The sequence below is a fragment of the Entelurus aequoreus genome, linkage group LG04 (genome assembly GCF_033978785.1).
Source record: "Entelurus aequoreus isolate RoL-2023_Sb linkage group LG04, RoL_Eaeq_v1.1, whole genome shotgun sequence".
NCBI classification, from domain to species: Eukaryota; Metazoa; Chordata; class Actinopteri; order Syngnathiformes; family Syngnathidae; genus Entelurus; species Entelurus aequoreus.
The window spans coordinates 3,089,893-3,112,608 of record NC_084734.1 but is presented as its reverse complement, the minus strand read 5'-3'; the positions used below and the strand labels follow the sequence as shown (position 1 = coordinate 3,112,608).

Below are 22,716 nucleotides of genomic sequence, written 5' to 3'. Positions count from 1 at the left end.
TGTAATATCCATGACATTGGTTGGTCTGTGATGTATCCTGTAAACTCCCTTGTAGATCAAGAAAATTGTTTCGTACTTAAGAGTTACACAAAAGTTCACATTTGCTTTGGATTCTCTTACCTCTATGTCTTGGATGATTTTGGGATAAAGGGAGTGATAGTAAGAGTTGGGTGGGACTTCTAATGTGCGGTTTTTGAACAGATATTTCTCCCTGTTGGGAAAATAAAGATCAGTTGTATTTTGTTTCTTCGTAACCACATTCCACAATTAATGCTTGTACAGTATGGTCTTAAACATATCCAAACTTTTAATGTACAGTACAGGCCAAAAGTTTGGACACACCTTATGATTTCAATGTGTTTTCTTTATTTTCATGACTATTTACATTGTAGATTGTCACTGAAGGCATCAAAACTAGGACACCTGTGAAGTGAAAACCATTTCAGGTGACGACCTCTTGAAGCTCATCGAGAGAACGCCAAGAGTGTGCAAAGGAGTAATCAGAGCGAAGGGTGACTATTTGGAAGAAACTAGAATATAAAACATGTTTTCAGTTACCGTATTTTTCGGACTATAAGTCGCAGTTTTTTTCATAGTTTGGCCGGCGGTGCGACTTATACTCAGGAGTGACTTATGTGTGAAATGATTAACACATTACCGTAAAATATCAAATAATATTATTTATCTCATTCACGTAAGAGACTAGACGTATAAGATTTCATGGGATTTAGCGATTAGGAGTGACAGATTGTTTGGTAAACGCAGTGTTTCCCACACATCCATTTATTTGTGGCGACCCGCCACGAAATAATTAAGGCCGCCACAAAAAATGTTTTATTTTATTTATTTTTTTGGTCCTGTCCAGCTTCTCAGGCAAATCATATAGTTGATGTAGATGCCCATATCGGCTGTTCAGATTTACTTTACGAAAGAGAAGTGTAGGATCAAGATTTTTGGAGCTCTTTGTTCAGTGGATCAGATGTTTGATGAAGCTTTGTGTCTATCTACCACCACTACTGTTTTCTGTTTATTTGTTACTGACTGTGGCAGGACACCTCTGCCTCTGTTTCACTTTATGTTGCTGGTAAATAATATGGTTGTAGTAGTAGGCTAAAGTTAAATTATTTAGTATGCACTAATTAAAGGGGCAGAGCTTTAAGAGACATTTTAGCTTTTATATTTTTACAAGATATATTTTTTGTAAGAACCACAATTAATAAATATATTTCAGTGAATAACTTATTGTTCAAATCTGTAATCGAATATGTACATAATGTGTTGTAATTATATTGTAAAATGGATGGATGGATGGACGTTTAAAACAAAACGGTTATTATTAATTAGTAAGTATACATTTTTTGAGCGTTTTTAGAGAAAACCATATCATTGTAGTACATTATGCAAATTACTTAATGATGTCATGGTGACCACGCCCATAGCCACGCCCCCACCACCACAGGTATCTTGGCAGTTTATGGGAAACACTGAAACGTATAGCATGTTCTATATGTTATAGTTATTTGAATGACTCTCACCATAATATGTTACGTTAACATACCAGGCACGTTCTCAGTTGGTTATTTATGCCTCATATAACGTACACTTATTCAGCCTGTTGTTCACTATTCTTTACTTATTTTAAATTGCCTTTCAAATGTCTATTCTTGGTGTTGGGTTTTATCAAATACATTTCCCCAAAAATGCCACTTATACTCCAGTGCGACTTATATATGTTATTTTCCTTCTTTATTATGCATTTTCGGCCGGTGCGACTTATACTCCGGAGCGACTTGTACTCCGAAAAATACGATATTTCACTTTTTTTTGTTAAATACATAACTCCACATGTGTTCATTCATAGTTTTGATGCCTTCAGTGACAATCTACAATGTAAATAGTCATGAAAATAAAGAAAACGCATTGAACGAGGTGTGTCCAAACTTTTGGCCTGTACTGTACATGCCAGAAAGTATGATACAAACACTACAAATATCTTATAAGTAGGCTTTAAAAATACAGTATATACTAACTTACCACTGGTGTCTTTCGGAGAGCCCTTTCCACAGCGGGTCAGTGCGGACCATACGTTCTATGAGCTTTTTCCACAGCATACCCTCGGAGATGACCCTCTGCCACTCCTTACACACCAGCTCAGCCGCACAGAGCGAACGTGCATCCAGGAAAGACAAAATGTTCTCTGCTATGTGATCTAAGCCTTGAGCTGGAAAAGACAGGACAAATGTATCACATACATGACGCAACAAAACGCTTATGAAATGTGTTCTGGACTCAATCCAATTCACGTTGGAATATGTTCACAGGTTATTCCTGTTAGCTGTACGTACCTGGTAGCGCTGTGATGAAGTCCCTCTGCAGCATGGGTTTGAGGTAGGAGTTAATGTGGCCGTGCTGGTAGTGGCACATTCGGGATATCAGACGCTCAACAAATTCCACTTGGTCGGCCTCCGACCACTGGTCGAACAGGGCAATGCAGTGTTCCTTCTCCTTCTCGTAGTTCCCTTCTGACGGGCGCTTACGGGACCCCACAACGGGACCATTACTAAGCTGTGAGGAGAACAAATCATTCAAGTTATAAGTGACTGTTACACTTAGGGAAATTGAGGCTACAATGGCAGCAACATCATATTAGGGCTGGGCGATATATCGAATATACTCGATATATCGCGGGTTTGTCTCTGTGCGATGTAGAAAATGACTACCGTATTTCCTTGAATAGCCGCAGGGGCGCTAATTAATTTAAAACCTCCTGTCACTCCGGCGTTTACCGGAAGCCTGCGGGATGGCCGTGCATGCGCTAATTATTTTAAAACCTCTTCTCACTCGTTTACCAAAAGGAATGCGGTAAATTTAGGCGTGCGCTTTGAGTGTGATGTAAGCATACCATCATGAAAAGCACATTTAATAAAAAAAAAACGTTAATATGGTCTTACCTGTACTTATAAATGGAGTCCATTTGCAGCTCCTTCTGACCAAAAGCATCGATAACTTGTTTATAGAAGTCTTCCTTATTTTCCTTCTTCAGTTTTAAAAGTCTCTCTGTCTCGATGGAGATATCCCTTTAATTATTACCTCCTGCTTCCATTGAAAGTCCAGTTTAGAAAACTGTTTTATTTTAGATACCGGTATGTAATCCTCCATGTTAAAAGTTCAGGCGAGAGGAAAAAAAAGAGATGATCTGTTGCTGCGTGTTGTCACTTCTTCTGCAGTACCGGAAGTCGCAAGAAGGATCACTAGCGCCCTCTACCACCAGGAGGCGGGAGTCATTTAATGACTCATACCGTATTTGACACACGCAGCTACGGTATATTAATAAAACATAGCTGCTTACTGTTCTTTTTAGCATACCGTACCGGTATTCAATAGCTTGGACCTTAAATCCTACTGAATAGCTCTTTATCTTTTTTCCTTTGTGCGATTGCAAACTACTGAAATCAGCTTCCTCCATTTTGAAAATGAGGACAGGTAAATCGTCACCCGTGACGTAACGAATTTGACCCGGCGGAAGTTCTAGACATATGCTAAATATTTTGCGAAACGAGTTTGACCCGGCGAAAATTATAGACATGCGATAATAAAATTAATATTTTGCGAAACGAATTTGATCCGGCGTTAATAATGAACCGGCGATAAGGCCAAGCATGCGTTAATTATTTTGAGAAACGAGTTTGACCCGGCAGTAATTCTAGACGTGCGAATACTATATTCCCTGCGCCAATTCAAGGAAATACGGTATATTGTGATATTCGAGTATACGTTCTCACGCAGTTGCTTTTAGCTGCGGGCATTACACTACATGCTCTTCTCACTCTTTCTTGTCTCTCCTTCTCACAGAGACGTAAAACAAGCGCACCTTCTTACAAACGTCACATACTGTCGCGCGTGCAACGTCATACGCCCTCGCGGAGCAGAGAGGTAGCGGCATGGGCAACGTTAGCTGTGGTGCTAGCGGAGTGGTGCGAGTGGTAACACGAGAGAAAGAAGGTGTGAATCTGGTAACAAATGAAGGAAGAATGAATTCCCGAGAAAAACAGCACGGGGTCCATCTTCTAGCGGTGGTTTGGCTTCAAGCGGGAAGATGTTGAACAGACAACCGTAATATGTCACGAATGCGGCAAAAGCGTTGCTACAAAAAGTAGCATTACTGCTAATTTGTAGCATCATTTGAAAAGTCACCCGCTAGAGAATAAGGAGTGCTTGAAACTCCGCGTGTCAACATCTCCGGCCAGTGCCACACCCACAAAATGGCGAAGCAACCTGCACATCAACACCGTATGAAAAAAATAGTCAACAACAGAAGGAGATAACATCCGCAGGAACCTACCACAGTGAAGGACATACACTATTTGATTTCCTATTATGCAGCTCATTTTTATTTGACACTTATTGAAATATCTTGTGTGACATCATGCACAAAAGTGCACTTTATTTGTTTTAAACTATTGTAGTGGCGTTCTGTACAAAAAGTGCACTTTAATTTAGTGTTATTTTGATATGTCATCTTAGTGACAACATGCACAAAAGTGCACTAATAGCTTGTTTTAAAATGTTTCTGACAATATTGCATGTTCTGTTTTGTAAATGACATGAATGTTTGTGCCACTGCTTAATAACTGTTTAATAAATACACTTTTGGTAAATTGACTTAGTTGTGATTTCCCTCTCTGCATAAAAGTTTAAAATGAGCATTAATCAGTACCCAAGAAGTAGCTCTTGGTTTCAAAAAGGTTGGTGACCCCTGCCGTAGTATATAGGGGTTCCTGCTACCACGGAGGGGATTGTCGGGACAGAGATGACTGTTTGGGAACGCAAAGCGTCCCATTTATTAACAATAAATCTTTCAATCATCCAATCAAACTTTCACATCTTTGACATGGCGAACAGCATTCGTGCAGAGTACAAATAATACAACGGTGCAAATTAATACAAAGTGCTCGCCTGTACGTTATCAAAATAACCAGCCTACCGGTATATGAAAAGTCAGTCTTTAATCATTGTGTCATCGTCTTCCTCCTGCGTACTAAAACCACCGAAATCCTCTTCGTCGGTGTCGGAGAAGAACAGGCCGTTGTATAAGCCGCACCCTTGTATAAGCCGCAGGGACCAGAACGAGGGGAAAAAGTAGCGGCTTATAGTCCGGAAATTACGGTATTTAAGAATTACACCAAAGCAATAACAAGTGCGTATTATCTAAACCACAAGGACGTGTGGTAAATGTAGAATCAAATCATCATAGGTCCCATTTAAATTTAAGGTAGAATACTGAAATAAATGTAGTACCTCATCTACTTAGCAGATGGTTTGAGATTGGACACATTGACAGGAATAATTTTCTGATTTAACCCGAGTCAACATTTGTTTGCCATGTCATTCAAAGTCAATTTATCCATTGATTAAAGGAGCCTTTAAACTCGACATTACTCAGGTTATAGCTGAATGAAAACTTTAAAGTCCTTTAAAAAAATGCATCGCCTCATAATCAAAATGGAAAAAACCAGGTAAATAAACGGATCACCACCAACTGACAACAAACATACCTTGAGAACTGTGTTCTTCTTTGGCGACAGGTCATCTAGGTTCTGCGAGTCCATCCCTGACGTGTTCTGTTTAAAAAGGACACAAACAAAGACAAAATATGCAGTTTAAATGTGTCACTTTCTTCTTTTTTGCGCTGAGTTTATTAAAAAGGCATTGTGTTGAGCCAGGACGGTGGTGTGGTTAGCGCCGGACAAAGAAAATGCCACAAAAACAGCAAAGGAAGGGTAACTGTCATGACTTTTTGAGGCTTGCGTGCACAAACACATGTACACATGTACACACACACACACGCGCGCACACACCCACACAGAGGAGAAAAAACTGGTCAGTGCAACAAATGTATTATTTCTTGCCCGGTATGCAAGCTACAAGACAGGATAAGAACAGGAAATTAAACCATACCATCGTGGATGGTAAAGGCATCTGCTTGTTTGAAATTAAAATCAGATAATGGTCGATGTTATGAAAAAGAAGTGGTGTTCAAAAAATAGCTAGTAAAAACAATGTACATCAAAGATTGAAAAGGTTTACTGCACTTTACATATGGAGCAAGTGCAATGTACAGCTGCCGTACCCAAACTTCAAACCAGGATCCGAAGTGTTTAAATTGCGTCAAATGGAATTAATTTCTTTGTTCTGAAAGTATCAAAGAACCGATAAACCAAACACTCTGACTATTTTCATTCCTACATATAATTGGAAGAAGGAATGTTATGAGATGGGGGAAAAAAACAAGCTTGCTTTGTTTTGTGACAAGTTGAATGACTAAAATATTGTACAATGGAGGATTACACGTCCACACAAAGGTTTCCTGTTTTCTGCTATGAATGTTATTTAGCCTTGAGGTCACTGTATTTAAAAACTGAATGGTACTGAGAAGGTTGCAATCTGCCCCTTCACACCCCGAAATCACAAAATAAACACTCAGATGTTAGCGAGGTAAGATTCCAGTGCTCTCATTCAACAATAAGCAACCTTAAAGGCCTACTGAAATGATTTTTTAAAATTTAAACGGGGATAGCAGAGCCATTCTATGTGTCATACTTGATCATTTCGCGATATTGTCATATTTTTGCTGAAAGGATTTAGTAGAGAACGGCGACGATAAAGGTCGCAACTTTTGGTCGCTGATAAAAAAAAAGCCTTGCCTATACCGGAAGTAGCGTGACGTCACCGGAGGAAGGACTCCTCACATTTTCCCATTGTTTACAATGCAGCGAGAGAGATTCGGACCGAGAAAGCGACGATTACCCCATTAATTTGAGCCAGGATGAAAGATTTGTGGATGAGGAAAGTGAGAGTGAAGGACTAGAGTGCAGTGCAGGACGTATCTTTTTTCGCTCTGACCGTAACTTAGGTACAAGGGTTCATTGCATTCCACACTTTCTCCTTTTCTATTGTGGATCACAGATTTGTATTTTAAACCACCTCGGATACTATATCCTCTTGAAAATGAGAGTCGAGAACGCGAAATGGACATTCACAGTGACTTTTATCTCCACGACAATACATTGGCGAAGCTCTTTAGCTACTGAGCAAACGTGATAGCATCGGGCTCAAATGCAGATAGAAACAAAATAAATAAATCCCTGACTGGAAGGATACACAGAAGATCAACAATACTACCAAACTCTGGACATGTAACTACACGGTTAATGCTTTCCAGCTTGGCGAAGCTTAGCAATGCTGTTGCTAACGACGCCATTGAAGCTAACTTAGCTACGGAACCTCGACAGAGCTATGCTAAAAACTTTAGCTCTGCACCTACGCCAGCCAGCCCTCATCTGCTCATCAACACCCGTGCTCACCTGCGTTCCAGCGATCGACGGAAGGACGAAGGACTTCACCCGATCATCCGTGCGGTCGGCGGCTAGCGTCGGCTAGCGCGTCTGCTATCCAAGTCAAAGTCCTCCTGGTTGTGTTGCTACAGCCAGCCGCCAATACACCGATCTCACCTACAACTTTCTTCTTTGCAGTCTCCATTGTTCATTAAACAAATTGCAAAAGATTCACCAACACAGATGTCTAGAATACTGTGGAATTTTGAGTTGAAAACAGAGCTTTTTTGTATTGGATTCAATGGGGTACCAATACTTCCGTTTAACTAGTGACGTCACGCGCATACGTCATCATATATAGACGTTTTCAACCGGAAGTTTAGCGGGAAATTTAAAATGTCACTTTATAAGTTAACCCGGCCGTATTGGCATGTGTTGCAATGTTAAGATTTCATCATTGATATATAAACTATCAGACTGCGTGGTCGCTAGTAGTGGCTTTCAGTAGGCCTTTAAAAGGGGTCATATTATGATTTTTTTCTACTTTTAAAACACTTCCTTGTGGTCTACATAACATGTAATGATGGTTCACCATTCTTTGGTCAAGATTTTGCATAGATGATGTTTTACAGACCATCTTCAAGCCGCTTTCTGATAGTTTCTTCAGGGTGCGCCGTTTTGTGGGCGGTCTTATTTACGTGCCTCCACTTCGACTGCGTCTTCTCCCTGCCAGTCATGTTGCAGTTATTAGCGCTTCCATATCTACTGACCGTAAGAAATGGCAACAGCGGAGGATGCATGAGCATGTACAAGCCAGCCTGCCGGCCTACAACAAGAGGGTAGAGAAAAAAAAAAAATCTTATTGACTACTACAGCATCGGAGTACAATTGCGGACTCGCACAGTTCTCATCTGGTAAAACTTTACCATATATGGAGATATTCGCTGACATCACCAATTGAAAAACCAATTGGACCAATTCCAAATTGCTTCTTTGGAGGAAGTATGAAGGAAGGCAAGATTGTTTTATTAATATATCCGCCATCCCTCCATGTTTCGATCTTAAATGTTTTGGACTTATGCAGATCCCAAAAACACAAAAACACCTTGGTTTTGCCTAATGGATCCTCTTTAATGTTCTATGCTAAGTGATATTACAATGTTTACAAAAGCTGCATGTCTGTGTAGGAAAAAATACAAGAATAAAGTAGGACCATCAAAGTTGACACGTTCACAGTGTTTTTCAACCACTGTGCCGCGGCACACTAGTGTGCCGTGAGATATTGTCTGGTGTGCCGTGGGAAATTATGCAACTTCACCTAATTGGTCCAAAAAATATTTTTTTGCAAATCAATAATTTTAATAATGTGCCATTGTCTAGTGCAGTGTTTTTCAACCTTTTTTTGGTATGTAACGCTTAAACCAAAAATGAACAAACGGCAAGTCCCGCTAGGAAAAGGCACTGAAGCATAGGGATGGCTATGCAAAACAAAAGTAAAACTGAACTTGCTACAAAGTAAACAAAAACAAAATGCTGGACAACAGCAAAAACTTACAGCGTGTGGAGCGGGGACGGCGTCCACAATGCACATCCGTACATGACATGACAATCAACAGTGCCCCCACAAAGAAGGATAGCGTACAAACAACTTAAATAGTCTTGATTGCGAAAACAAAGCAGGTGCGGGCAATAGAACTCAAAGGAAGGCGTGACGCTGCTACAGGAGAACACCGACAAAACAGGAAGGGTCACCAAATTAACAGCGCAAGACAGGAACTAAAGCACTACACACAGGAAAAACAACAATCTCAAAATAAGGCATGACAACCTGGTGGAGTTTCATTTTTTACCCTTTTCTGCTGGGGGTGTGCCTCCGTATTTTTTTTTAAATGAAAAAAATATGCCTTGGCTCAAAAAAAGTTGAAAAACACTGCGTTAACACACGCGATCAATCACAAAAACCATGTAAAAACATTAAGTAATCACAGGTTTTTTGAGCACATATGCTCCTTTACCCTAATGACTGGAAAGAACAGAAATAAAAAATGTTAAATATAAATTATTGTTTTTTTTACACACGTCACATGAAACGCCCTACGGTCAGTGATCAGAGATGAATGAGGAATGGCTGCAGGATTTGATTACTTTAGTCATCAAAAAAGATATTAACTTGTTGTATTAATCAACTGGTTGGATAACACACACATTATAAAGACTGTATTTTAGGGAAAATGGTTTAAATTAAGAACACATTTTTCTGCTTCCCATAACCGTAATTCTTTTTTTTCTAATAAATCATCAACATTAAAATTTCACTTTGAACATGTTTGCATTAGTACTAATAAAGAAATAAAATACATTTCCGGTGTTTGCCCCTACTCACTGCTCTAATGCAGCGGGTGTGCGTATTTAAAGTTTCAGTATGTGGTCCAGATTTGATCCATTTTAATAGTTTCAATCGAAGCAACAGAAAATGAATCCAGGTATTTTTTTCCTAATTGACTAAATCGATTTAATCAATTAACCGTTGCAACCTATAGTGAAAAGACTCCGACTGGTGTGCTTGCAGGCAAATTTCCCTTCAATACACCCTGAGGGGACTTCAGCTAACACTATTACCATGATTTCAGCAAATAAAGGAAGTCCATTTAAGTAAAATACTTAAAAGTTGCTTGTTTATGACATTCTGACCAAAAAAAAATCCCATTTGTGTCAAAATATTGGGGGCTTTTTTTAAGTTAATTGAAGTCATACAAGAAAAGTAATTGACTAAATATGCTGTGTGATTAATGGATTTCTATTTTAATAACCGTTTGACAGCACTACAATAAAGACTTGTATGGGAATAATATATGTATTCACAGAATGAATGAAGACCTTTGATCATTTGTAAGTTTTAGTTCCAAGTCAAAACAACTGAATTTTCCCTTTAAGTTAGACTTGCTTCCTGTTTTTGTGCAAGATGGGAATTTTAAAAAAATGTCCCTGAATGCCTGTGGAAGAAAATGTCAACCAATGAATTTATGTTTTTCTTTTTTAAACACCATTTTCAAAGAAAGTGGGGAATCACTCTGTTAAGTCTGGTTGCTGTTCTGAACTCCTGCTTCAGCCATACTAAGCAGAATAATGCCTATGTGGATGTAGCACTTCTTCCCATTGTTCTTCTTTAGACAGACAACGAGTTGCGGTTAAAGAACAATGCTTCTGGTTGTTACCACAGTCCCAAATGACTCAAGATACAACTACAGCAACAATTAAGCCATTCCCTGTGGTGAATACCTGCACGTAGGCATAGCACGATAGTCAATAAGTCAGTTAATCAAACGATAAATGAAAATGAAGTTGATAACTTTACATACATTGCTTTTTTCAGTGATCCACAATCTTTGTCTAGGTGGGCGGACAGCGGTACCGCGGGCATACACACACAGGATTCACGGACATCCCCTAACTAATCGCGACTCGCGAGTGAAAAGTTCTGCAAAGTAACAAAAATTAAGAGGAAAAGATATGATTACAAAGCCTAATGTAGCGTTGTGATAAAGTTTCAGCTTCAAACCGGTTGGGCAATAGAAGCCCATTAATACGGATGAACGAGCAACAATGCCGTGATAGACAACGCCCGACCTACTTTTTTCAATTGGGGGGGAAAAATGCCCAAATACTTATTTAAGTTAAATTTTTGCTTACAAAAAAAGAGTCCATTTTATTTTTTTGTTTGTTCATTTATTTAGGATAACAGAGTTATTTACCATCCAATTACAGTGCAATGGTAAACAAAAACTTCTACAGTAATGAGAATTAATTGTTTATATCCTTTTAAATTGTGACTTGCATTATCGTTACATATCGTTATGTATGATTACATTAGTGCTTAATTTGGTCAAAAAATAATGGCGACAATAATAACCTTTATCGACAATCATTTGTGGGACAATATTACATCCGGCAAAATGTGTTATCGGCTCAGACCGACCTGTACAAAAGAAAATTCCGATTAAATGGATCTGCCTTCACCACTGACACATAAGGATGGGAATCGAAAACTGGTTCTTCTTGAGAACCGGCTCCCAGGATTTCGATTTCTAGGAATCATTTGGCAGCTTTGTTAACAAACCCTCAATCGATACCTGTGGGCACGCATGGCGTCACCAGGCACGGCGCCGATCAGCAGCACATACATTAGAATTATTTACGAGAAAGACAGACAACAGGGCAACTTGCAATACTTGCAAATTAGATATTGCATCAAAATAAAAAAAATACTAGGGCTAGGCTGATAAAACGATATCAATATACTGTGTATATATATACATACAGTTATGTTCATAATAATAGCAGTGTGTTTAAAAAGGTGAGTAAACCTCAAAATTCCTCAAATAAATTGTATTTTAATGAACACAAATGCATTGGGGACACGGCACATTCTATTTCAAAGCCAGAAAGTTGGAAAAAGGTAATTTAATTTGACAATATTGTACAGAAAGTCAAGAAATATAAAACAAAAAAATAGCAGTGTTGACATCTTTCTTTACAAAACTCAAATGTACTGTATAAACTAAGAAAGGCTTGCAGATTCAACTTTCCTTAGAATTATTAACTATAATTTAGTTGCATAACCACGGTTTCTGTAACTGCTTCACATCTGTGGCACATGGAGTCGACAGGTATTGCAGCCCGGGACAATTGTACTACGTTCCACAATTCCTCTGCATTTTTTGGTTTTGCCTCATGAACAGCATTTTTTATGTCAGCCCACAAGTTTTCAATGGGATTAAGGTTCGGGGATTGTGCTGGCCACTCCATTACTTTAATTCTGTTTGTCTGGAACCATGATTTTGCTCGCTTGCTGGTGTGTTTGGGGTCATTGTTTTGTTGAAACACCCATTTTAAGAGCATTTCCTCTTCAGCATACGGCAACATGACTTCTTCCAGTATTCTGATGTACTAAAACTGATCCATGATCCCTGGTATGCGATAAATAGGACCAACACCACAGTACGAGTAACATCCCCATATCATGATGCTTGCACCACCATGCTTCACCGTCTTCACCGTGTACTGGGGCTTGAATTCGGTGTTTGCAGGACGTCTGACAAACTGTCTGTGGCTCTTAGACCCAAAAAGAACAATCTTACTCTCATCAGTCCACAAATATTACGCCATTTCTTTTTAGGCCAGTCAATGTGTTTTTTGGCAAATTGTAACCGCTTCAGCACACGTCTTTTTTTTAACAATGGGACTTTGCGGGGGCTTCTTGCTGGTAGCTTGGCTTGATTGTTACAGTACTCACAGGCCACCTTAGATCTTCTTTGATCCTCCTGGAGCTGATCATTGGCTGAGCCTTTGCCATTTTGGTTATTCTCCGATTCATTCCAATAGTCGTTTTTCTTTTTCTGCCTTGCCTTTTTGGTTTTGGCTGACATTTTAAAGCGTTTGATATCATTTTAGCTGAACAGTCTATCATTTTCTGCACTTCTTTATAGGTTTTCCCCTCTTTTATTAATTCTTAATCAAAGAACGCTCTTCTTCTGAACAATGTCTTCAACAACTAATTTTACTCTGTTTTTCCAAGGACAAATGCACAGCCTGCATATGCAGCGTCAGTTGCCTGGATCCTAAAATAAGGGCCACTCGTTTAACATATTTTTTTTACACATAATCAATGATGTCACTTATGGAACGCAGCACTGCTATTTTTTTTGAACACGCTCCTTTCAGTAAATGATTCAGTTTCACAGAATCAGCAGCATGCACATCATGCCCGTTGGGTCTTTTGGTTTTCTATACCTTTACTAAACCTTGTAGAAACTTACTTGCAGTGTAGAAGTTGAAATTCTAACAAAAACAGTGGTTTATCTTGCTAGTGATGTGGGACTGCTATTATTTTGAACACAAATGTATATATCGTGATAGACACGTAATCAATATCAATAAAAATGTGTTTTTGATGAGTATATATATATATATATATATATATATATATATATATATATATGTATATTAATACACACACACACACACACGTGTCAGGGTTAACAATAAAATAAAATACAGCGTTATCAAATATGAATAAAGATGAATCACTTACAGGTAGGTCTGAGCTGATTAAGGCCGAACCCAGAAGATGCAGGCATTTGTTACACGGTCTGTAATTGCGAGGAGGGGCGTCCCATTTTGCTTCAGAACATAACTTTGGATAAAACTAAGGTAACTTGTTGGCATTGCAGCGACAAAGGTTTTTATCATCGGCACAAATCAAGTTTAAAATACCATCTTAAAGCGAAACACGCATCCAAGGAAGTAAACTTTTCCCAGTGATAATGGAAACTTTTTTTTGTGTCTTGGAAACTCTGGGGTAAAAGCAAGCAGGCAGTCACTATTCTCCGCGAGCAGTGACCAGCGCTGATAGCTACATCCACAACAAACAGAGAATGCTACATTGGCAAAGTTTACAGAGTAAAAGTTGTCAACCAAAGTACCACTGTTAATTTGAGCCTTTACTAAACGACATGCAGGAAACCTAACATCTGTGAAGACCAAGTCGTGCATGAAGATGTTATTCACATCACCACAGCTGATCTGCCGTACAATACCTTGGAGAGGCACGATTACAACAAGGATAAACCAACTGTATGCCATAAACAAGAGCATAAAGACGCAGCTACGGACTGATTGTGAGTTTATTTTGCTTCTTGGAAAACGTTGGCCATCTGTAAGTAATCACAACAAGCTGGGGTCGCATTGTACCAAAAAAAGAGATCAGCATTGTCATCTGAAAAAAGTAAACAAATGTTTCTTTCCACAACCGTTTAAACTAAAGAAGAGTAAATAGAGCACAATGTCAAGTTGTTTATGAGTGCGCTTACTATATTATGGATTAGTAACTACCTTGTTTGCAGGATTACTGCAAACTTTTTCAAAATGTCCAATGAATTCTTCCTGTACTTATTGTCACCAAGCTTTGAGCAAATCAATGACTTGCAGCTCAGTAAAACGTTGAAAAAAATGTTCCTGTGGGACATTCTCGCTACCAAATTGCATTTGTACCCTAATCTTGGGGTATTTTCTTCAGCAAATGTTATTTATGCAGGCAAATAAACTGTTATTATCATGATTCATCACAGATTTAGAGTGTGATTAATCTGATTGGACAAAAATATCACTTGACAGTGCTTGTGTGTGTGTACAGTTGCAAGAAAAAGTATGTCCTATGAGATTGGATTTCTGCATAAATTGATCATAAAATGTGTTTTGATCTTCGACAAACACAGTCTGCTTAAACCATACTTGCCAACCCTCCCGGTTTTACCGGGAGACTCCCGGTATTCAGCGCCTTCCCGGCAGAAATTTTCTCCCGACAAACTCCCGGTATTCAGCCGGAGCTGGAGGCCACGCCCCCTCCAGCTCAATGCGGACCTGAGTGGGGACAGCCTGTTCTCCCGTCCGCTTTCTCACAATATAAACAGCTTGCCTGCCCAATGACGTCATAACATCTACGGCTTTTAGAGAGTAGAGTGCACAACTGCGCACACAACAAGGAGACGAAGCAGAAGAACGAGGAAGTTACAGACATGGCGACGCCGTCGACGAGCAAGATGAAGATATACGCTTGCAAGTTCCAAAACGAGTGGAAACAAGATTTTCAGTTCATCCAGGACAGTTCGAAGGTTCTACATTTTGTAGAACAGACTTCTCCATTGAACACGGTGGCCGAAATGATATACTCAGTCATGAACGGAGAAGTTAAACAGGACAATACTGCCATCTACTGGATAGCCTCCGGGACACTGAAATTCAAGTATTTATTTTATTTATATGTATAATAAAATAAATATATAAACACTACCGTTCAAAAGTTTGGGGTCACCCAAACAATTTTGTGGAATAGCCTTCATTTCTAAGAACAAGAATAGACTGTCGAGTTTCAGATGAAAGTTGTCTTTTTCTGGCCATTTTGAGCGTTTAATTGACCCCACAAATGTGATGCTCCAGAAACTCAATTTGCTCAAAGGAAGGTCAGTTTTGTAGCTTCTGTAACGAGCTAAACTGTTTCCAGATGTGTGAACATGATTGCACAAGGGTTTTCTAATCATCAATTAGCCTTCTGAGCCGATGAGCAAACACATTGTACCATTAGAACACTGGAGTGATAGTTGCTGGAAATGGGCCTCTATACACCTATGTAGATATTGCACCAAAAAGCAGACATTTGCAGCTAGAATAGTCATTTACCACATTAGCAATGTATAGAGTGTATTTCTTTAAAGTTAAGACTAGTTTAAAGTTATCTTCATTGAAAAGTACAGTGCTTTTCCTTCAAAAATAAGGACAATTCAATGTGACCCCAAACTTTTGAACGGTAGTGTATATATATATATATATATATATATATATATATATATATATATATATGTATACCGTAATTTCCGGACTATAAGCCGCACCTGACTATAAGCCGCACCAGCTAAATTTAGGGGAAAATACAGATTGCTCCATATATAAGCCGCACCAGACTATAAGCCGCAGGGTTTTGAGGTGTAATTAGCGTAGTATATAGGGGTTCCTGCTACCACGGAGGGGATTGTCGGGACAGAGATGACTGTTTGGGAACGCAAAGCGTCCCATTTATTAACAATAAATCTTACAATCATTCAATCAAACTTTCACATCTTTGACATGGCGAACAGCATTCGTGCAGAGTACAAATAATACAACGGTGCAAAGTAATACAAAGTGCTCGCCTGTACGTTATCAAAATAACCAGCCTACCGGTATATGAAAAGTCAGTCTTTAATCATTGTGTCATCGTCTTCCTCCGGCGTACTAAAACCACCGAAATCCTCTTCGTCGGTGTCGGAGAAGAACAGGCCGTAAATAAGCCGCACCCTTGTATAAGCCGCAGGGACCAGAACGAGGGGAAAAAGTAGCGGCTTATAGTCCGGAAATTACGGTGTATATATATATATATATATGGAATATTTGAGTTGGTGAATTCTAGCTGTAAATATACTGCCCTATTAACCACACCCTTAACTACGCCCCCAACCACACCCCACGCCCCCCACCTCCCGGTAACAGAGGTCTCAATGTTGGCAAGTATGGCTTAAACTGATACCGCACAAAGAAGTATAGGTTTTCATCTTTTTATTGAACACAACATGTAAACATTCACAGTGCAGGGCTGAAAAAGTATGTGAACCCCTCGGCTAACGACTTCTCCAAGAACTGATTGGAGCCAGGACTCAGACAACATGGAGGCTAATCAATGTGATGAGATCATGTGTGTTGGGTAAAGCTGACCAGCCCTATAAAAAACACACACCTGTGGTAAGTGTGCTGTTCTCAACAAGCATTGCCTGATGTGAACCATGCCTCGCACAAAAGAGCTTGCAGAAGATCTCTGATCAAGAATTGTTAACTTGCATAAATCTCTAAAAGCCTTGACGTCCATGTGTCCACGGTAAGGCCGACTGTCTACAAATGGAGAAAGTTCAGCACCGTTGCTACTCTCCCTAGGCGTGGTCGACCTGTACAGATGACTGTGAGAGCACAGCGCAGAATTCTCAGTGAGGTGATGACGAATCTTTGAGTGTCAGTCAGCTAGAGACTTACAGAAATCTCTGGCACATGCTAACATTATTGACAAATCTACAATACGTAAAACATTGAACAAAAATGGAGTTCATGGGAGGACACCACGGAGGAAGCCGCTGCTGGCCAAAAAAAACATTGCTGTACGTTTGAAGTTTGCAAAAGAGCACCTGGATGTTCCACAGCACTACTGACAAAATATTCTGTGGACAGATTAAACCAAAATTGAGTTGTTTGGAAGGAACACACAACGCTATGTGTGGAGGGAAAAAAGGCACAGCACACCACAACATCAAAAACTCATCCCAACTGTGAAATGTGGTGGAGGTGGCATCATGATTTGGGGCTGCTTTGCTGCCTTAGGGCCTGTACTGATTGCTTTCATCAATGGAAAAATGATTTCCCCAAGTTTATCAAGACATTTTGCAGGAAAACTTAAGACCATCTGTTTGCCAACTGAAGTTCAACAGAGGATGGGTAGTGCAACAGGACAACAACCCCAAGAATAGAAGCAAATCAACAACAGAATGGCTTCAACAGAGGAAAATATGCTTTCTGGAGTGGCCCAGTCAGAGTCCTGACCTCAACCCGATTGAGATGCTGTGGCATGACCTCAAGAGAGCGATTCACACCAGACATCCCAAGAATATTGCTGCACTGAAACGGTTTTGTGAAGAGGAATGGTCCAAAATTCCTCCTGTCCGTTGTGCAGGTGTGATCTGCAACTACAGGAAACGTTTGGTTGAGGTTATTGCTGCCAAAGGAGGGTCCACCAGTTAATAAATCCAAGGGTACACATACTTTTTTCCACCCTGCACTGTGAATGTTCAATAAAAAGATGAAAACCTGTATTTTTTTGTGCGGTATTAGTTTAAGCAGACTATGTGTGTCTAATTGTTGTGACTTTGATGAAGAGCAGAAGACATTTTATCACCAATTTACGCAGAAATCCAAGTAACCCCAAAGGGTTCACATACTTTTTCTTGCAACTGTAAATACATACATATATACACGTACACTACCGTTCAAAAGTTTGGGGTCACCCAAACAATTTTGTGGAATATCCTTCATTTCTAAGAACAAGAATAGACTGTCGCGTTTCAGATGAAAGTTCTCTTTTTCTGGCCATTTTGAGCGTTTAATTGACCCCACAAATGTGATGCTCCAGAAACTCAATCTGCTCAAAGGAAGGTCAGTTTTGTAGCTTCTGTAACGAGCTAAACTCTTTTCAGATGTGTGAACATGATTGCACAAGGGTTTTCTAATCATCAATTAGCCTTCTGAGCCAATGAGCAAACACATTGTACCATTAGAACACTGGAGTGATAGTTGCTGGAAATGGGCCTCTATACACCTATGTAGATATTGCACCAAAAAGCAGACATTTGCAGCTAGAATAGTCATTTACCACATTAGCAATGTATAAAGTGTACTTCTTTAAAGTTAAGACTAGTTTAAAGTTATCTTCATTGAAAAATAAGGACATTTTAATGTGACCCCAAACTTTTGAACGGTAGTGTATATAATAATGTATTTTTTTGGAAATAATTATGCATTGGTTGGTTGCATGAACACAGGCACTCGCGATCTTGGCAAAACAGGAAATGATCACTGGGCAATGGGAGGGACACACCAAACAGCCAATCGTGTAGCTGTACCAACTATAAGTTTGGTTGTGCCATCTTGCTGTCTCCCTGCTGATTCTCTGCACTGAGTGACAAGCGAAAGTAAAAATGAGTGCTGCACAGAGAAAATAAATTGTCGCTAAAACAGAAAAAGTCACCTCAACTGCATGGCAGTTTTTATTGTTTTTTTGGTCCAGTCATATTTAAACAATTTCTGCATACCATAAATACATTCCCATACTTAAATACGAATAGCAGACCAAATTAAATGTTACAAAAATCTCGTAACTCCCTGGCAGTAAACTTGTTTCTCCATGTTTACATTTTCTACCTTTGCACTATTTTGTAACACTTTATTAAGCATTTCTTACATATTCCTCATTTGTGCACCATAATTTAAAGAGGTTATTGTTAGGTGTTTATTGTGATTTTAGAATGTTTAGAGTGTTTTTCATGGTTGTGTTGATATTTCCTTTCTGCCTTGATAGCTGAGGGGATTATAACCATTATTATGACATTTAATATACTTTTCTCCTGGTCCATATTTTCCATAGGTCACAAAAAATATCGATTTTTGACCAATATAAAACACATATACCATGATACAGTTTTCAGCCATGTTGGCACGCCCTAATCGGAATCATAAACATCTTATGTATTCCCATCCCTCCTGACACATCCACACAAAACAAACAAAAATGTCCGTCACCAATACCCAAGCAGAGGGGGTTAAAAAGCCAAGATGGGCTTGCTGGTGTTGATGGACATGCAGGAGAAGAGGGGGGAAGAAGGAACACACAGACTAGGAATGGCCAGGCGGGCAAGCAAGCAAGCATGTAGTCTCCCAGGGCCTGAAAAAAAGACCCTCCCCCCTTCGGCCCTCAAACCTCCAGGCAGATGGATGGAGGTGGCTGCTTCTTGAATTTGTCCAGTCTAAACTATGAAAAAAATATTTGACTTAACGTGATTCTTGGGGTTTACAAAAAAGTGGTCAGTTATACAGTATAGGCCAAACGTTTGGACACACCTTCTCCTTCAATATGTTTTCTTTATTTTCATGACTATTTACATTGTAGATTGTCACTGAAGGCATCAAAACTATGTTATGTACTTAAGAAAAAAAGGTGAAATAACTTAAAACATGTTTTATATTCTAGTTCCTTCAAAATAGCCACCCTTTGCTCTGATTACTTTTTTTGCACACTCTTGGCATTCTCTTCATGAGCTTCAAGAGACAGTCACCTGAAATGGTCACAGGTGTGCTTGAAGCTCATGGAGAGAATGCCAAGAGTGTGCAAAGCAGTAATCAGAGCAAAGGGTGGCTATTTTGAAGAAACTAGAACAGGGGTGTCCAACTCAAAGCCCGAATTAACTGAATTAATTACCTATGGCCCCCGGGATGATATTTGATTAGTATTAGAAGCGGCCCGCAGGCCACAGCCACCTGCTGCTGTTTTGCACGCACCAATACTCCATTAGTGGAGTATTGGTGATACTTATTATATTTAGATATTGGTAATTGTGGGCGGCATAGTTCGGTTGGTAGAGCGGCCGTGCCAGCAACTTCAGGGTTGTAGGTTCGATCCCCGCTTCCGCCATCCTAGTCACTGCCGTTGTGTCCTTGGGCAAGACACTTTACCCACCTGCTCCCAGTGCCACCCACACTGGTTTAAATGTAACTTAGATATTGGGTTTCACTATGTAAATTTAAACTTTACTGCTGCAGGAATAGTTTTCAATATGGACTTAAATATGCTGCTATAAAAACATTTGTTCAGTGTTTCCCACACATTCATTTATTTGTGGCGGCCCGCAATGAAAGAATTATGTCCGCCACAAATAGATTTTTTATTTTTTTTATTTTGTACTGTCCAGCCTTTCAGGCAAATCATATAGTTGATGTAGATGCCCATATAGGCTGTTCAGATTTACTTTACAAAAGAGAAGTGTAGGATACTTCTCTTGTTGCCTTATTTGTATTTGACCACTACTGTTTTCTGTTTATTTGTTACTGACTGTGGCAGGACACCTCTGCCTCTGTTTCACTTTATGTTGCTGGTAAATAATATGGTTGTAGTAGTAGGCTAAATTTAAATTATTTAGTATGCACTAATTAAAGGGGCTTAGCTTTAAGAGACATTTTAGCTTCTATATTTTATAAGATATATTTTTTGTAAGAACCACAATTAATAAATATATTTCAGTGAATAACTTATTGTTCAATTCTGTATATAAATATGTACATAAAGTGTTGTAATTATATTGTAAAATGGATGGATGGACGGAGGTTTAAAACAAAACTGTTATTATTAATTAGTAAGTATACATTTTTTGAGCCTTTTTAGAGAAAATCATATCATTGTAGTAAATTATGCAAATTACTCGATGATGTCATGGTGACCACGCCCATAGCTACGCCCCCACCACCACAGGTATCTTGGCCGTTTATGGGAAACACTGATGCTTTAGCCCTGCCTGACTCGCCGAGGAGAGGCTGCTTGAATGCGGTGGTGACGCTTCAAATGGGTTAGCATGTTTGACGTGTTGTCAGAAGCATACCTGCTGCTGCTGAACAATGTCGGCAAACCTCCGTCCTCCATTGTTGTATCGCACCGAAGTGTTCCCAAACGGGAGATCTTAACGAGGCAGGAGGGTCTTCCAGCTCTGGCTTTTACATGTTGTGGTAGCCCGGTCGTTGCGAGCATGGAGTGTGTTGTGCCTCGGTGTGCATTGCTTACACCAGTGTTTTTCAACCTTTTTTGAGCCAAGGCACATTTTTTGCGTTGAAAAAATCTGGAGGCACACCACCAGCAGAAATCATAAAAAAACTAAACTCAGTTGACAGTAAAAAGTCGTCGCAGTTGTTGGATATGAATTTAAACCATAACCAAGCATGCATCACTATAGCTCTTGTCTCAAATTAGGTGTACTGTCACCACCTGTCACATCACGCCATGACTTATTTGGAGTTTTTTATGTTTTCCTGTGTGTAGTGTTTTAGTTCTTGTCTTGCGCTCCTATTTTGGTGGCCTTTTTCTCCCTTTTTTTGGTATTTTCTTGCAGCAGTTTCATGTCTTCCTTTGAGCGATATTACCCGCATCTACTTTGTTTTAGCGATCAAGAATATTTCAGTTGTTTTTATCCTTCTTTGTGTGGACATTGTTATGTCATGTTCGGATGTACATTCGGATGCTGTCTTTGCTCCGCAGTAAGTCTTTGCTGTTGTCCAGCATTCTGTTTTTGTTTACTTTGTAGCCAATTTCGTTCTGCAAAGCCTTCCCTAAGTTTCACTGCCTTTTCTTAGGGGCGCTCACCTTTTGTTTATTTTTGGTTTAAGCATTAGACACCTTTTTACCTGCACGCTGCCTCCCGCTGTTTCCGACACCTACAAAGCAATTAGCTACCGGCTGCCACCTACTGATATGGAAGAGTATTACATGGTTATGCTGCCGAGCTCTTGACAGCACCGACACTCAACAACAACACATAATTTGCAGACTATAATTACTGGTTTGCAAAAAATATTTTTAACCCAAATAGGTGAAATTAGATAATCTCCCACGGCACAGTGGTTGAAAAACACTGGCTTACACAACGTGCGGTACGCTACTTAATATGTCCGTGTGGAAACTCGTTCGGTACACCTCTGAACTGAACCGAAACGGTTCAATACAAATACACATACCGTTACATCCCTGGTAAATAGTCATGAAAATAAAGAATTAAATGAGGAGAAGGTGTGTCCAAACTTTTGGCCTGTACTGTATTTTAGGATGCTATATCCCTGGGACCTGAGAGCAGTGTGCTTTAAAGGAGGAGGAACAGACACCATTAGGTGAGGAGGTTTAGAGGGTATAGTTACATGAATGCTTGACAACTCATGTCGAGTGGGCAAAGGAAAAGTGAAAGTTAAGGAGATGGCAAGGGGGGCGGGAGGGGTGTTTAGGTAGAGGAGGAGCAGCAGAATTAAGAGGAGAGAGGCAGAACCTGGTTGTGAGCCCGGGTGGAGGGGATGCTCTGCAGGCACCTGAGTGCACATAAACTCTCGGCCACCGAGGAGCAGCCCAGCCAGAGAGAGCGAGGCACAGAGCACTGTGTGAGAGAGAGAGGGAGGGAGGACAACCAAGTGGACAGGGTGAGGGAAGGAAGAGCCAGAAAGATAG

At 39.7% G+C, this 22,716-nt stretch overlaps 1 protein-coding gene across 1 annotated transcript in view; it reads right to left on the bottom strand.

Moving 5' to 3' along the window:
* LOC133648188 (F-box and WD repeat domain-containing 11-B) overlaps positions 1 to 22,716 on the bottom strand; it is a 64,242-nt gene that overhangs the window by 33,718 nt on the left and 7,808 nt on the right. The window contains exons 2-5 of the mRNA XM_062044015.1: positions 5,556 to 5,621; positions 2,346 to 2,565; positions 2,035 to 2,221; positions 121 to 211 (exon numbers count right to left, since the gene is read on the bottom strand). Coding sequence (XP_061899999.1) covers positions 121 to 211; positions 2,035 to 2,221; positions 2,346 to 2,565; positions 5,556 to 5,621 — 564 coding nt within the window. The remainder of the gene's footprint in view (positions 1 to 120; positions 212 to 2,034; positions 2,222 to 2,345; positions 2,566 to 5,555; positions 5,622 to 22,716) is intronic.